This window comes from Platichthys flesus, chromosome 10 (assembly GCF_949316205.1).
Source record: "Platichthys flesus chromosome 10, fPlaFle2.1, whole genome shotgun sequence".
Taxonomy (NCBI): domain Eukaryota; kingdom Metazoa; phylum Chordata; class Actinopteri; order Pleuronectiformes; family Pleuronectidae; genus Platichthys; species Platichthys flesus.
In genome coordinates, this window is record NC_084954.1 from 26,270,177 (window position 1) to 26,282,943 (window position 12,767).

At 41.6% G+C, this 12,767-nt stretch overlaps 1 protein-coding gene across 3 annotated transcripts in view; it reads left to right on the top strand.

Annotated features, from left to right (window-relative positions):
* Positions 1-5,428, top strand: part of dicer1 (dicer 1, ribonuclease type III) — a 52,011-nt gene extending 46,583 nt beyond the window's left edge. For all 3 annotated transcript variants that reach the window (XM_062397823.1, XM_062397822.1, XM_062397824.1), the window contains exon 28: positions 3,673-5,428. In XM_062397823.1, the coding sequence (XP_062253807.1) occupies positions 3,673-3,835 (163 nt within the window). In that variant the 3' untranslated portion in view covers positions 3,836-5,428. The remainder of the gene's footprint in view (positions 1-3,672) is intronic.
* Positions 5,429-12,767: the final 7,339 nt, after the last annotated feature.

A 12,767-nucleotide genomic window follows, 5' to 3' on the forward strand; every position in this document is an offset into this window, starting at 1 on the left:
GTGTGCATGCTCGCTTGTGTCTTTGCGCGCAGATATCTTTGTGAGGACCATTTTGAGTCTAGACTTTATGGAGTGAGGAGATTTTGAGAAAGTGAGGACCTTTTGGCCAGTCCTCAGTTTCTGACCCACTTTTAATGGGCTGTTTGGTTAAGACTTGCTTTAAGCTAAAAGGTCCAGGTTAGGTTTATAATAAGGATTACAGAATGGTATTAAGTTGTGATGGTTGAGGTTTAGATAAGTTGTTAGGGAATGCATTATGCCAGTGAGTCTGAGGTTGAGTGATGTGTGTGTACACAAAAGGTCAAGGTTAACTTGTATGTTTCAAAATCCCAATATGAAATGGCAGACCATACATGCCTCTTGGTCATTGTCTATTTGGGAAGGAGTCATTTACATGAAATGAATAGTCATTCAGAAGTTTCAAAATAGAAGCAACCTTTTTTTCATTGGGATAGACAATATAACAACAATATAAACACTTTTATTTTCACTCCCATTTTGTATGTGTCAAAGATTTAAGATTTTTCTATGCACACAAAAGGCTAATTTCTGTCAAATTCCGTTCACAAATGTCTTAAAATCTGTATAAGTGAACACTTCCCTTTGCTACTAAAATCCATCCATCTGGCAGGTGAGGCATATCAAGATACTGATTAAAGACGAGATGATTATTGCACAGGTGTGACTTGAAGTAGTCACAATAAAAGGCCTCTCTAAAATTTGAAATTATTTTATACAACACAATGCCACAAGTTTTGAGGGAGTGTACACTCTTGTGCTTACTGCACGAATGTCCACCAGAGTTATTGCCCCTGAGCTGAATGTTCATTAAGCTACCATAAATTCTTCTTTGTGAGAATTTGGCAGTTCTTGCATGGCCTGCATACTCACCAGACATGACAGCGAAGCTGCTTTCAGACATGCACTGGCTCTGCAAATGGAAGAGCTGACCACAGTGTCGGGCTGCTGTAAACAAAATCACGTGATCGCAGCAGCAGAGTTAATATATAACTACCCGCCTCTGCCTGCTGCACCCGGTTGCGCCACCTCTCACCTGAATAATGCGGAGGATTTGATGCTGTTGTGAAAGTGTTTGTGCAGAGAACCTCGTGCTGTGTTGTGCATCTGGTAAAGGAAAACTGTGGGCAAACTCTGTTGCCCTCTGGATTTTACCCAGAGGTCATGTCTGAAAATAGCTCTATTGAGCATGTTTTGGATTGACGTGTATGACAGCCGGTTCCAATTCCTGTCAATATCCAGCAACTTTGCATAGACTTTGAAGAGTAGTGGACCAATAATCCACAGGCTACAATCAATGGTTTTCTGAACCTTATGTGAAACTAGTTCAGTGCCTAACAAAGCTCCCCCCAAGATAAACTGCACATTTTGGAGTGGCCTTTATTTTGGAGAGGTTGTGCCTGGGGGGGTTGAGGCTGTCGCTCTCCAAGCAGAAGGCTGGTGGTTTGATCTGCATGCCAAAGTGTCCCCGGGCAAGAGCCACAAATTGCCCCTTAATAGAAGTTGAATCACTGGAAGTCGCTTTGGATAAAAGTGTCACATAAATAACATGTTATCTAATGCAATGTAATGTTATGTAATTTTGACAAGTCCAAGGCACATGTGCAATAATCATCATTTTGTCCTGTCTCACATGGCAGGTGCACAGATTATCTTGGCAAAGGGGAGGTGCACACTAATAAAGATTGTCAAATTTGAGCAAAAAACTTGACAGAAATAAGCCTTATGTTTGCATACAGGACATCTTCAATCTTTTACTTCAATTCAAGAAAAATGGGAGCGTTGTGAGTTTAGTGGAGTTTATAAACATGGTCTGTAAATAGTTGGAATAGAAGAAAAGGCAAAAGGAATGGTTGTTACCTTAACACAATTGTAAATTATGACTAAATAAGTAATGGCTGAAAATAATAGATACTTAAAATGGGGAAGTGAGAGCAGGAGGGTGTATATGGCATGTCCATGTTGTTCTGATGGCATTAGTGCTGCAAAAATGTAAGTTATACTTTACATAACATGTCATTTAGCTAAGGCTTTTATCCAAAGCAATTTACAATTATTGCATTCAACGTCTATGAGGGGCCATTTCATTATCTTGCCAAAGCACACTTCGGCATGGGCTGGGACTCGAGCTTCTGACAATCTGGTTGGATGACAACTGCTCTACCCCCTCAGCCACAGCCTCTCTTACTGAATTTATAAAGTCAAAAGCTGATAATTGCAAATGTTGGGATTGTGCGAGATGAGAGACAATGGGGAAACCATAAATAAAGGTCTGTCTCTTATACCAGCTTGTAATAAATCAAAGCCTGGGTCTTACTGTAGTTGAGGTGAATACAGTTCCTGTTAGAGTAACTGTTAGAGACCCTTCTCCCTGCTGCATATAGATATATTGTCTGAATGTGTGTGTGGGAATGACAACTGTAACTTGAAGCATTTTCTGTGGTCCTTAAGAACAGAAAAGTGCTATATAAGTAAATTGAAGCCATTATCTCTGTTATTCAGGACAATCAATTTTAGGTTCAGAGAACAAAGTCATACTAAGCAAATTATCAACTGTCTCTTAGTTGGTAATTGTAGGCAACGTTGTCGGAACCATGAACACAGTTAAGTCAATTTGGTTTTATTGACAGACAAAAGTGACAGACAAGACAATGGAATATAAATACAATACTAAGGATTGAAAAGAACCACTCAAAATGAGTTTTAATATTAAAAGCCAGCACAAGGATACTATTTTACAGCTAACCTAAACAGACATGGAATCATACATTATATTTCCTCTGTTTTACCGTGATAATGAAAAAATGTCAGCTATCTCGTGAAAACAAGATAATTAACTCGTTATCTCGAGATAACAAACCTTAGTTTTCCCGAGATAATTGGATAAATAACTCATTATCAGGAAATAAGTCGTAGCTGCGCAGTGATGAGTTTCATAACTAAATGGATGTCAGTTGGATTGTGCCGCCCGCCGATGAGGCCGAAGCCTTGCTAAGTGTCTAAGTGTCTTCTCAGATGAAGCACACTCGTATATAGGTTATATCTAAAAGCAAGAAATAAAGCAATGTCGGCCTTAGTCAGGCCTTGTTTCCTGATAATGAGTTATTTATCCCATTATCTCTGGAAAACAAAGGTTTGTTATCTCGATAACAATTAATCATCTCGTTATCAAGAGATAGCAAGAGAAATTAACTAGTTATGATGGGAAAAACGAGGAAATAAACTGTATATGTCTGTTTAGGGCTTCCGTACTATTTAAAGAAACAAAGGTTTTTTATTAAATATTTTTGCACTGTTGTCTGATGATGATAAACAAGCTATTGGGAATGTAGTCTGAAGTAATGTTACACTGTTTCAGAGAGGAGAGCTGAGAAGTGGATCATGTGAGGAGGTTGAACGTTTGTTCATAATCATGGAAAATATTAGTGTATATTTAGCTAATAAGTCATTAACTAAATGAACACCTATTTATCAGAATTTCTATTTTGAAACAAGAGTGGACTCATAAAGTGAACAATAAACTACAATAACACTATATCACTGATTTATAAAAATGTTTATAGCGCTTTTATTATTTCCCACTTGGTACCTTGATAATGACAGAAGTCTTTATATCTGCAGTCTGAAATGTTATTTCCTCCCCTCTGTTTGCAGCCCTGCAGAGAGAACGTATGATGGAAAGGTGCGGGTGACGGTGGAGGTAGTTGGCAAGGGCAAGTTTAAAGGAGTTGGCCGCAGTTACCGGATCGCCAAGTCAGCAGCGGCAAGACGAGCTCTGCGTAGCCTCAAAGCCAATCAACCTCAGGTCAATAACTGAGCTCCTTCTCTTCGCTCAGTATTAGCACCTAAGCTATTGACACTACAGAAGAAAATGCAACATCGACTTCCCAGCACAGACTGATGCAAACCCTGTATATTCAGCCTGCAATGGCACAGCCAGGACAACTGTGCGAAGATGCAACAGAAGAAGCAGACTGAGCTCAAAACAGACAGAACAGTGGCTCTCTTACATTTTAGGTTTTCTTTTTTCGCGCAAACACAATCTTTATTTCCCTCTATTTCGTGTAATCACATGAGTACTTTATTAACATTTAGTCAATTGTTTAAAAAAAAAGGTTAGGTCACAATCTATTTCTCAGTTTTGTTTGTTAACCTTTATGTCAGATAGTTGAGACTTATGCTTATTGTGTAGTATTAGACTGTAAAATATTAGTATCAAATTGCAAATCAAAGTAGGTAAGAAAAAATAAAAATATAACTAAACTCCTCAGCCTCTGCACTAGTGCCAAGCAGTTTAGAAGTGGTTTTTAAACGCTAATAGCAGACATGGCTAACAGAGACCTCTGTCTGAAATCTGTCTTGAAATGGTATTCTAAATGGTATTTTTTATAATTTTTGCACTTATTAGGATCTGTTATATTTACAGCTGTGTGGTAACACTGACACCAAAATCATATTTGTAGCCGATGAATATATATAAAAAAATGTATAAAGATTAAAATTGCGTAAATGATATTCTTGCCTTTGATGCTAAAATTCACCCTCATATTGAAAAATGAATAGGGATTTCAACATTCCCAGTTGCTGTACTTTAAATTAATTTTTAACAACTGGATGACTTCTATACATTTTCTATGGCTGTAACTCAAAGTGAGTGAAAGCAACATTGGATGTTTTTGGCATTATCTTAGAAATTTGGCTTAATGTTTTTTGATATCAAGAATGGATGGAATTGAAATATTAATTCTTACTCTGTAAATGTCTTTCCATCGAGCAACATATTCAGTTTTGATCTAAAAAGAAAGACCTATGAGACATAAAATATACCATATGCTGCACCATTTTCTACAAATTGGATACTTGTGTATAAGATGCATAGAATCTTTTACGAATACAGCAAATTCATTTCAACACACACAGTGTTACTCACATCCCATACCAACCAAAGCTATAGCAGATTTGATACTTTAAGGCTTGAGTCGATTCCTAGGGATAAGGATACCAGACATTTCTTTTTTTCTGACAAATTTTGCCTCACTAAATGTCTTTTGTTGTTCATCAGAAAGCCCCTTTTTGACTTGAATACCTCAGTTAATTGCATGCATTTTCTTTTTTCTTTTGTTTGGTGCTATGTTTTTGTATTAAGCTTGAATTTCTCATCTTTTTGCACTGTAACTATAATACCTCTTTATTATACTTTTTTTAATCTGTTTTATTTGGTTGTCCTGTTTGTCAACCTTCAGTCTGTAAAATATTTCATTATTTCTTATTTCTAGTGTTAAAAATCTTTTTTTGAATTCTGTGTTAATTGAACAGAAATAATCTATCAGAAATGGGTCAGTGCTTGTAGAAGTAATCCGATTGCACTCTTAAACGTTAAATATACTCCAAAAAATAGGCAGAGCGGAAACGACTTGTGTTTTTTTTCTTCCAATCTATGTTTATTAATAAGAGTTAAGAAATAGTTATGTTGTTCCTAAGTTGCGTTTGTACAGCAATGTTAATTCTAATTGACGGTCACATTTGATTAATTGCAAATAGATGTGTTTTTACCTGATGTATCAGTTAAATATAATATTGAACTGAAGTGATAGGGGACCTTGAACTTGCTATATTGTTTTTTTTAATAGACTGAGGGGCAGCACAATTAGCTTTAAACAGAAAACAGGCAATATTATTCACCTGTTAAAGTTAGTCTTCTTTATGTTTATGTTTTGTTTCCTGAAAACTGCTGCCACAGGAAAACAGGTTAATGAGAGTAGACTTGGCACATTTTATTATATAGGTCTATATGGTGAATATCCCTTGTATAAAAATACAAGGGATATTCACCATATATTCTTATAGGCTTTTAGCACAATTTAGGTTACCAACTACCAATAGATGTTAGCAGGTGTTAGCGGCCGCCAGCAAGATGTTAGGGACATGACCTCAGTTGTGTACCTTAGCATCAAGTGTTTTAGCCTTGTAATCAATGACAGATGCCGAGCTTGAGGATATGCCAAAGCTAAAGGAAGATATGACTGTTTACTGGCTTGTATGGCAGTACTTTGAAAGCCATGTGGCCCGCTTCGTAGATCAGACATCATTACCTCTACATCTTTTAAACTACAGTAAAAGCTTACCCATTTTAGACATGGTACAAGATTCAAGATTTTTATTATCAAATGCACAACAATAACATTAAGCAGTCGCTGGCAGTGAAATGCTTGAGTCACAGGCTCTCTTCTAGCAATGCTCAAGTTATTACATCCTAGAAGATAAATAGAAATAGTATAAAATCGAATATCAGAATTTAAAATAGAAATAAAGTGTATATATATATATAAACAGCTGATAAGAAAATAAAACAATAGCTCATTTATGTGCAATATGCAAATATGTCACGGTGCTGGTCTGGTGGAATTATTGCAGTTCAGAGGAGTTTAAAAGTCTTATGGCCTGGGGGAAGAAACTGTCTCTGAGCCTGGTGGTGCGGGCCCGGATGCTGCGGTACCGTCGGCCAGACAGCAGCAGGCAAAAATGTTTATGGCTGGGGTGAAAGGGGTCTTTAATAATCTGGCTGCCCTTCTTCCTGCACCGCTGGGTGTAGAGGCCCTCTATGGATGGTAGCGCCGTCCTGGTGATGTGCTGTGCGGACTTCACCACCCTCTGTAGAGCCTTACTGTTCAGGGTGGTGCAGTTGCCACACCAGGCTTTGATCCAGCCAGTCAGGATTCTCTCTATTGTGCACCTGTAGAAATAGCAGAGAATCCTGGAGTCCATATTGAGCTTCCTGGGGGTCACCGGTGTTGAGAGTCAGGGTGGAGGATGTGGTGCTGCCAATCCGCACCACCTGTGGTCTGCCCGTCAGGAAGTTCAGTATCCACTCACGGAGGGCGATGTTGAGCCCAAGGTCTCTGAGCTTGGTGACTAGCTTCAGGGGCACGATGGTGTTGAATGCTGAGCTGTAGTCGATGAACAGCATTCTCACATGTGTCCCTCTGGTCCAGGTGGGAGATGGCATCTGCAGTCAACCTATTTGACCTGTAGGCGAACTGAAGAGGGTCCAGAGAGGGAGGAGGTGATGAATGGTTGGACCAGCCGCTTAAAGCACTTCATGATGATGGAAGTGAGTGCTACTGGGCGGTAGTCATTCAGGCAGAGGGTTTTAGTTTTCTTGGGTACAGGGACAATGATGGTCTTCTTGAAGCATGCAGGGACTACAGAGTGACAGGTTGAAGATGTCTGTGAACACCTCTGCCAGCTATCTGCACACTGCTTGGGAGCTCGGCCAGGGATGCCATCAGGTCCAGGTGCCTTTCGCGTGTTCATCCGGTTGAGAGATTTCCACAGGTCTGCCCTAGATATGACGGGGGGGGGGGGGGGGCAGCGGTCCTCCTGGGCCTCTTCGATCTCCGCAGCCGGGGAGTTACTCTCAAAGCGTGCATAAAAAGTGTTCAGATCCTCTTGGAGCGATACAGACACTACATCAGCACTACTGGTTTTAGCTTTGTAGTCTGTGATGGTTCTCAGTTTCTCATTTATCCAGGGCTTCTGGTTTGTAAATGTTCGCACAGTAATCCTGAGTACGACGTCATCGATGCATTCGCTGATGTAGCAGATGACCGTGTACGTGTTGATGTCATCATCCTGGAACACGCACCACTCCGTTGTGCTGAAACAGTCCTGAAGAACCGAGTCTGACTGATCGTTCCACCGCTGAATGGTCCGAGTCACCGGTCTGTCACGCTTGAGTTTCTGCCTATAGGAAGTTAGCAGCAGGACTGAAACGTGATCTGATTTGCCGAATGGGGGGCGGGGGAGAGCCTTATACGCAGCCCGGAAGGGCGTGTAAACATGGTCGAGCGTGTTCGCGCCGTGCGTCGGGTAGCTGATGTGCTGGAAGTATCTCGGCAGGACTTTCCTCATCTTGGCGTTGTTAAAATCACTGGCAACGATAAACGCAGCCTCGGGCCGTGATGTCTCCGTCCTGTCGATCACCGCATGTAACTCATCCAGTGCCTAGTTGGTGTCGGCGTGTGGCGGAATGTACACCGCTGTTATAATGACCGATGTAAACTCCCTCGGGATGTAATAAGGGTCGGCATCTGATCATGAGGTGCTCCAGGTCCGGAGTACAGCCTGAAGAAATAATCCTCACATCAGAGCACCACAGATTATTCATCATGAAGCAGACACCCCCTCCCTTGCTCTTACCTGAGTTTGTTGTCCGGTCCTGGCGGTGAATGGAGACCCCCACGGGAACAATGGCGGAGTCCGGTATCGATGGGTCGAGCCAAGTCTCCATGAAAACAAACACGTTACAAAACTTGATGTCCCGTTGAAAAGCCATCCTGCTACGAAATTCGTCCAGCTTGTTGTCCAGGGACTTGACATTAGCCAGAAGAATGCTTGGTTTAGGAGGCCGGTTTTCTTGTTTCCTCAGATGGACCAGGACGCCTGCCCGCGACCCTCGCTTCCTTCGCCCGCGACCCTCGCTTCCTTCGCCCGCGACCCTCGTTTCCTTCGCCCGCGACCGTCGGGGTAGTCTCCTTTGTTGTCGGTGGTGGTGAAAAAGGGTTTTTTACCGTCAAACCGATGGACCGAAGTTGTTATCATATATGATGATAGGGCTCGCTTTACCGGGGTGCATGATATAAAATACAGTAGAATAAATAACGACAAGATAGAAAAAAAGCTGTGGGAGACTATGGGACACAGCAGCCTTGCTCGGCGCCATCTTACTGTAAAAATAATTTAAGGATATACGGAGAACTTATCAACACGATCAGCATTTTTGAGAGAAACAGTAACGCCGAGTTCACACCGGACTCTGAGTCGACGCCAAAGCGCCGCGCTAATCCCTAGCGCGCCGGCGCTTGGCTGTTCACCCCGGACGCTGAAGCGCCGGGCAGCGCTGATAATATCACCCGTTGATCCAGTAGTATTCAAGCATATACTTACTTGTTGCTCAAACATTAAGCAACAGCATCCCAACATTTGACTTTTTTGGTGTTGTCTTTATACAACATGTTCCGAGGACCATACAACTCAATGTACTTCTCCACTTCAATTATTAATTTAATGTCATCCATGTTGAAGAACTTCTCCACTGTTTGCTCCGTTAAATGTCGGGTGTCGAGGGTAAATTGCGTGTTCTCCACTCAAGCCTATGTGGAGTATACGTAGCCCCCCCCCCCCCTCTCTTTTTATCTTTATGACTGCTTGTGTGGCTGTAGTGGATGGCCAGAGGGGGACATTTAATAATGTCATTGGTAAAATTAAAACAGAAGGGGAATTCAAAGTATGGGATGCATAATTGATCATTTATATCATATAAAATGTCATCAATATCGTTTAAAATCATTTTTCAGTGTGTTTCCTGTCACGATACGCTCGTGTCAAGCGCAAAAAAATAGACTCGACATGGTGTGCTGCTGCTTTTCCATTTGCTGCTTTGGGGAAAGGACTGAATTGCGCATGCTCTTTCGAAAAAAATGCCAAATAATCGTTCCAGCTCGATTATAGTAGTAGTAGGATACCGTTTGACCCAATAATCGTAATCATGATTAAATTTCGATCAATCGAGCAGCCCTACTTTAGGTTTAAGTAAATAAACCTGCTATATGTTTCTTCATTAGTGCAGGACATTATCAGACTTATGATTTGCAGAAAGGAAAAGGCGGAAATCCAAACACCTGGACGACCTGCTTGCTTATCAGTCTTTTCTCTCCTCTTTTTCTGCCTCTATTTCCACAGCCAAAAGCACTTTTTACAAACAGCATCTCAATCCTCATTTTCTAACCCCAAAAAACTCTTCTCCATCTTTTTCAACCTCCTCAACCCTCCCAGTCCCCCTCCTCCTTCCTCCCTTCTAGCAAGCCACTTTGTCAACTACTTTACAAAAAAGATGACATACGCTCTTCATTTTCTGATCCTCCTTCTAGAACCACACTTCCATCAACTTCATCTTCATCCCCTTCGCTCTCCTCTTTCCCCCCCTGTCTCCCAATCAAGTTCTGACCTCGGTAACCTCCGCCCGCCTGACCACCTGCCCCCTTGACCCCATCCCTTCTCACATTCTCCAGTCTATTGCTCCTGACCCTCTTCCTTTTCTTACCCATCTAATCAACACTTCCCTGTCAACTGGCTGTTTCCCTAATTATCTGAAGGAGGCAAGAGTAAATCCTCTCCTGAAGAAACCCACCCTCGACTCGTCTGAAGTAAAAAACTACAGACCTGTCTCTCTCCTTCCCTTTGTTTCCAAAACTCTTGAGCGTGCTATCTTTAATCAACTCTCCTCCTATCTTAACCACAATATTCGTCTTGACCCTAACCAATCTGGTTTCAATTCAGGTCACTCAACTGAGACTGCCCTCCTTGCTGTCTCTGAGCAGCTTCACACTTCTAGAGCAGGCTCTCTCTCCTCTGTCCTTATCCTTCTAGACCCTTCTGCTGCATTTGACACAGTGAACCACCAGATCCTCATTTCCTCCCTTCAGAACCTGGGTGTCTCAGGCTCTGCTCTGTCCTTGCTCTCTTCCTACCTCAATGAACACACTCATAGGGTAACTTGGAGAGGATCTGTGTCTGAACCTTGTCCTCTCACTACTGGGGTCCCTCAAGGTTCTGTTCTTGGTCCTCTCCTCTTCTCTTTGTACATCATCTGCCGCCGAAAACTGAAAGATGGGGGGAGGCGGGGGGAAGAGTGTATATATGTATATGTATCCCATGTAAGGTTAAGGGGACTAACCTGTGCTTCAGGGGCTTTGGGAAGGGAGTAAGAAACCGCCTGCAGGTTGTCTTATGAAGAAAACACTGTAAAGGATCTTTGAAATTTGGGCTGATTTAGACTAATGTCCCGCCTCAAACAATCTTCTGACTACTTTGAAATGGATGTCAGTCAATCGATACTCCCAGGCTCTTCTTGACTGTTTGTTTTAACTACAAAACAGATCTCCCCCAGCCTTCTTTAAGGAGCCTAATGGGAAAATCCACTCACATTTGCTCCTTTACATAAATAGTAGACCATAATGAAGTGAAATGTGTTGTCTTCAACATGCATAGTTTAAATCTATACTCGATGGTGTATTCCTGTGAACTGTGGCTGTCACTTATCTCTTTTTAAATTAAATAAAGTCTGAACTGTTATACTCATTAGTGCTTCTATATTCAGCCTGGTAAGGTTTTCTGAAAATGTACAGTCTTTGCGACTCTTCTATTAGTAAACTTGATTTTTGTCATTTTTTATTAATGCACAATGGAGTAAAATATCAGATTTTGTTCAGTATGAATTATTTCTGTGTGTGTGTATGAGAGACTACAAAACATGTGGATACATCTTGCCTTTATGCTGCCTTTTTGTAACTTCCTTAGTAGTTTTGAAGTGACATTCATAATGTTTGTTAATGTAGGTTAAAATTTAAAACATTATATAACATTTAATCCCTGTACATGTAATCAGGACTTTTTGATGCATATCAACAGAATTTTTTTTTTGTCTCCCAGAGGCTAATATTTGGCATCAGTTACAAATCGGGAATTAATGGTGACACCTCACTGGCTTAGTCTCTGTCCGCTCTGAAAATGTAGATACAGATCGTCAGCATCTAAGCAATTTAGCTGTGCAGGTCTTTTTTTTTCCTCTTTGACTTGTACTGCCTATATACATTCCTGATCAAAATCTTAAGACCAGTTAAAAAATTGCATGATTTTGCACTGTTGGATCTTAGGAAGGTTCTAAGTAGAGCTTCAAAATGCAAAAAGAAGAAATGGGAACAAGAGACCAAAAGTTGTGAGCAGGCAATTTATTGAAAACAACAATTTAACTCAAATAGGCTGTTCATCAGCTGATCAAAAGTTTAAGACCACAGCCTTTAAAAGCCAAAATCTGTGCAAAAATTTGGATTCCATGTCATTTCCTGTCAAGTAATCACACTGTGAAGATCTCTTGATGGCAAAGGCAAAAAAGCTCACTGTCTTTGAACGTGGTAGGATTGTTAAACTGCATAAACAAGGACTCTCACAACGTGCCATCGCTGCTGAGGTTGGACGCAGTAAGACAGTCATTTTGCATTTCTTAACAGATCCTCAGGGTTATGGAACAAAAAAATCAAGTGGTAGACCCAAAACAATCTCACCGGCGCTGAGCCTGAGGATCCGAATGGCTGTCCGTCAAGACACGGGACGATCCTCGTCCCAAATTAAGCCAATAAATGGTGCTGACTGCAGCCCAATAACCATCAGATGGCATCTGCGAAGGAAGGGCTTCGAAAACAAGAAACGTCTTCAAAGGCCACGTCTCCTTCAATGCCACAAAATTGCCCGTTTAGACTTTGCAAGGGAGCACCAAACATGGGACATTCAAAGGTGGAAGAAAGTTTTATTCTCTGACGAGAAAAAATTTAACCTTGATGGTCCTGATGGCTTCCAAAGTTACTGGCATGACAAGGAGATGCCACCTGAGATGTTTTCTACACGGCACAGTGGAGGGGGCGCCATCATGATCTGGGGCGCTTTTTCCTTCAATGGAACAATGGAGCTCCAGGTTGTGCAGGGGCGGAGATGCCACCTGAGATGTTTTCTATGCGGCACAGTGGAGGGGGCGCCATCATGATCTGGGGTGCTTTTTCCTTCAATGGAGCTCCAGGTTGTGCAGGGGCGTCAAACAGCAGCTGGCTATGTGGAGATGTTGCAGCGGGCATCCCTCATGACTGAGGGCCCTCGTCTGTGTGGTAACGACTGGGTTTTTCAGCAGGACAACGCTC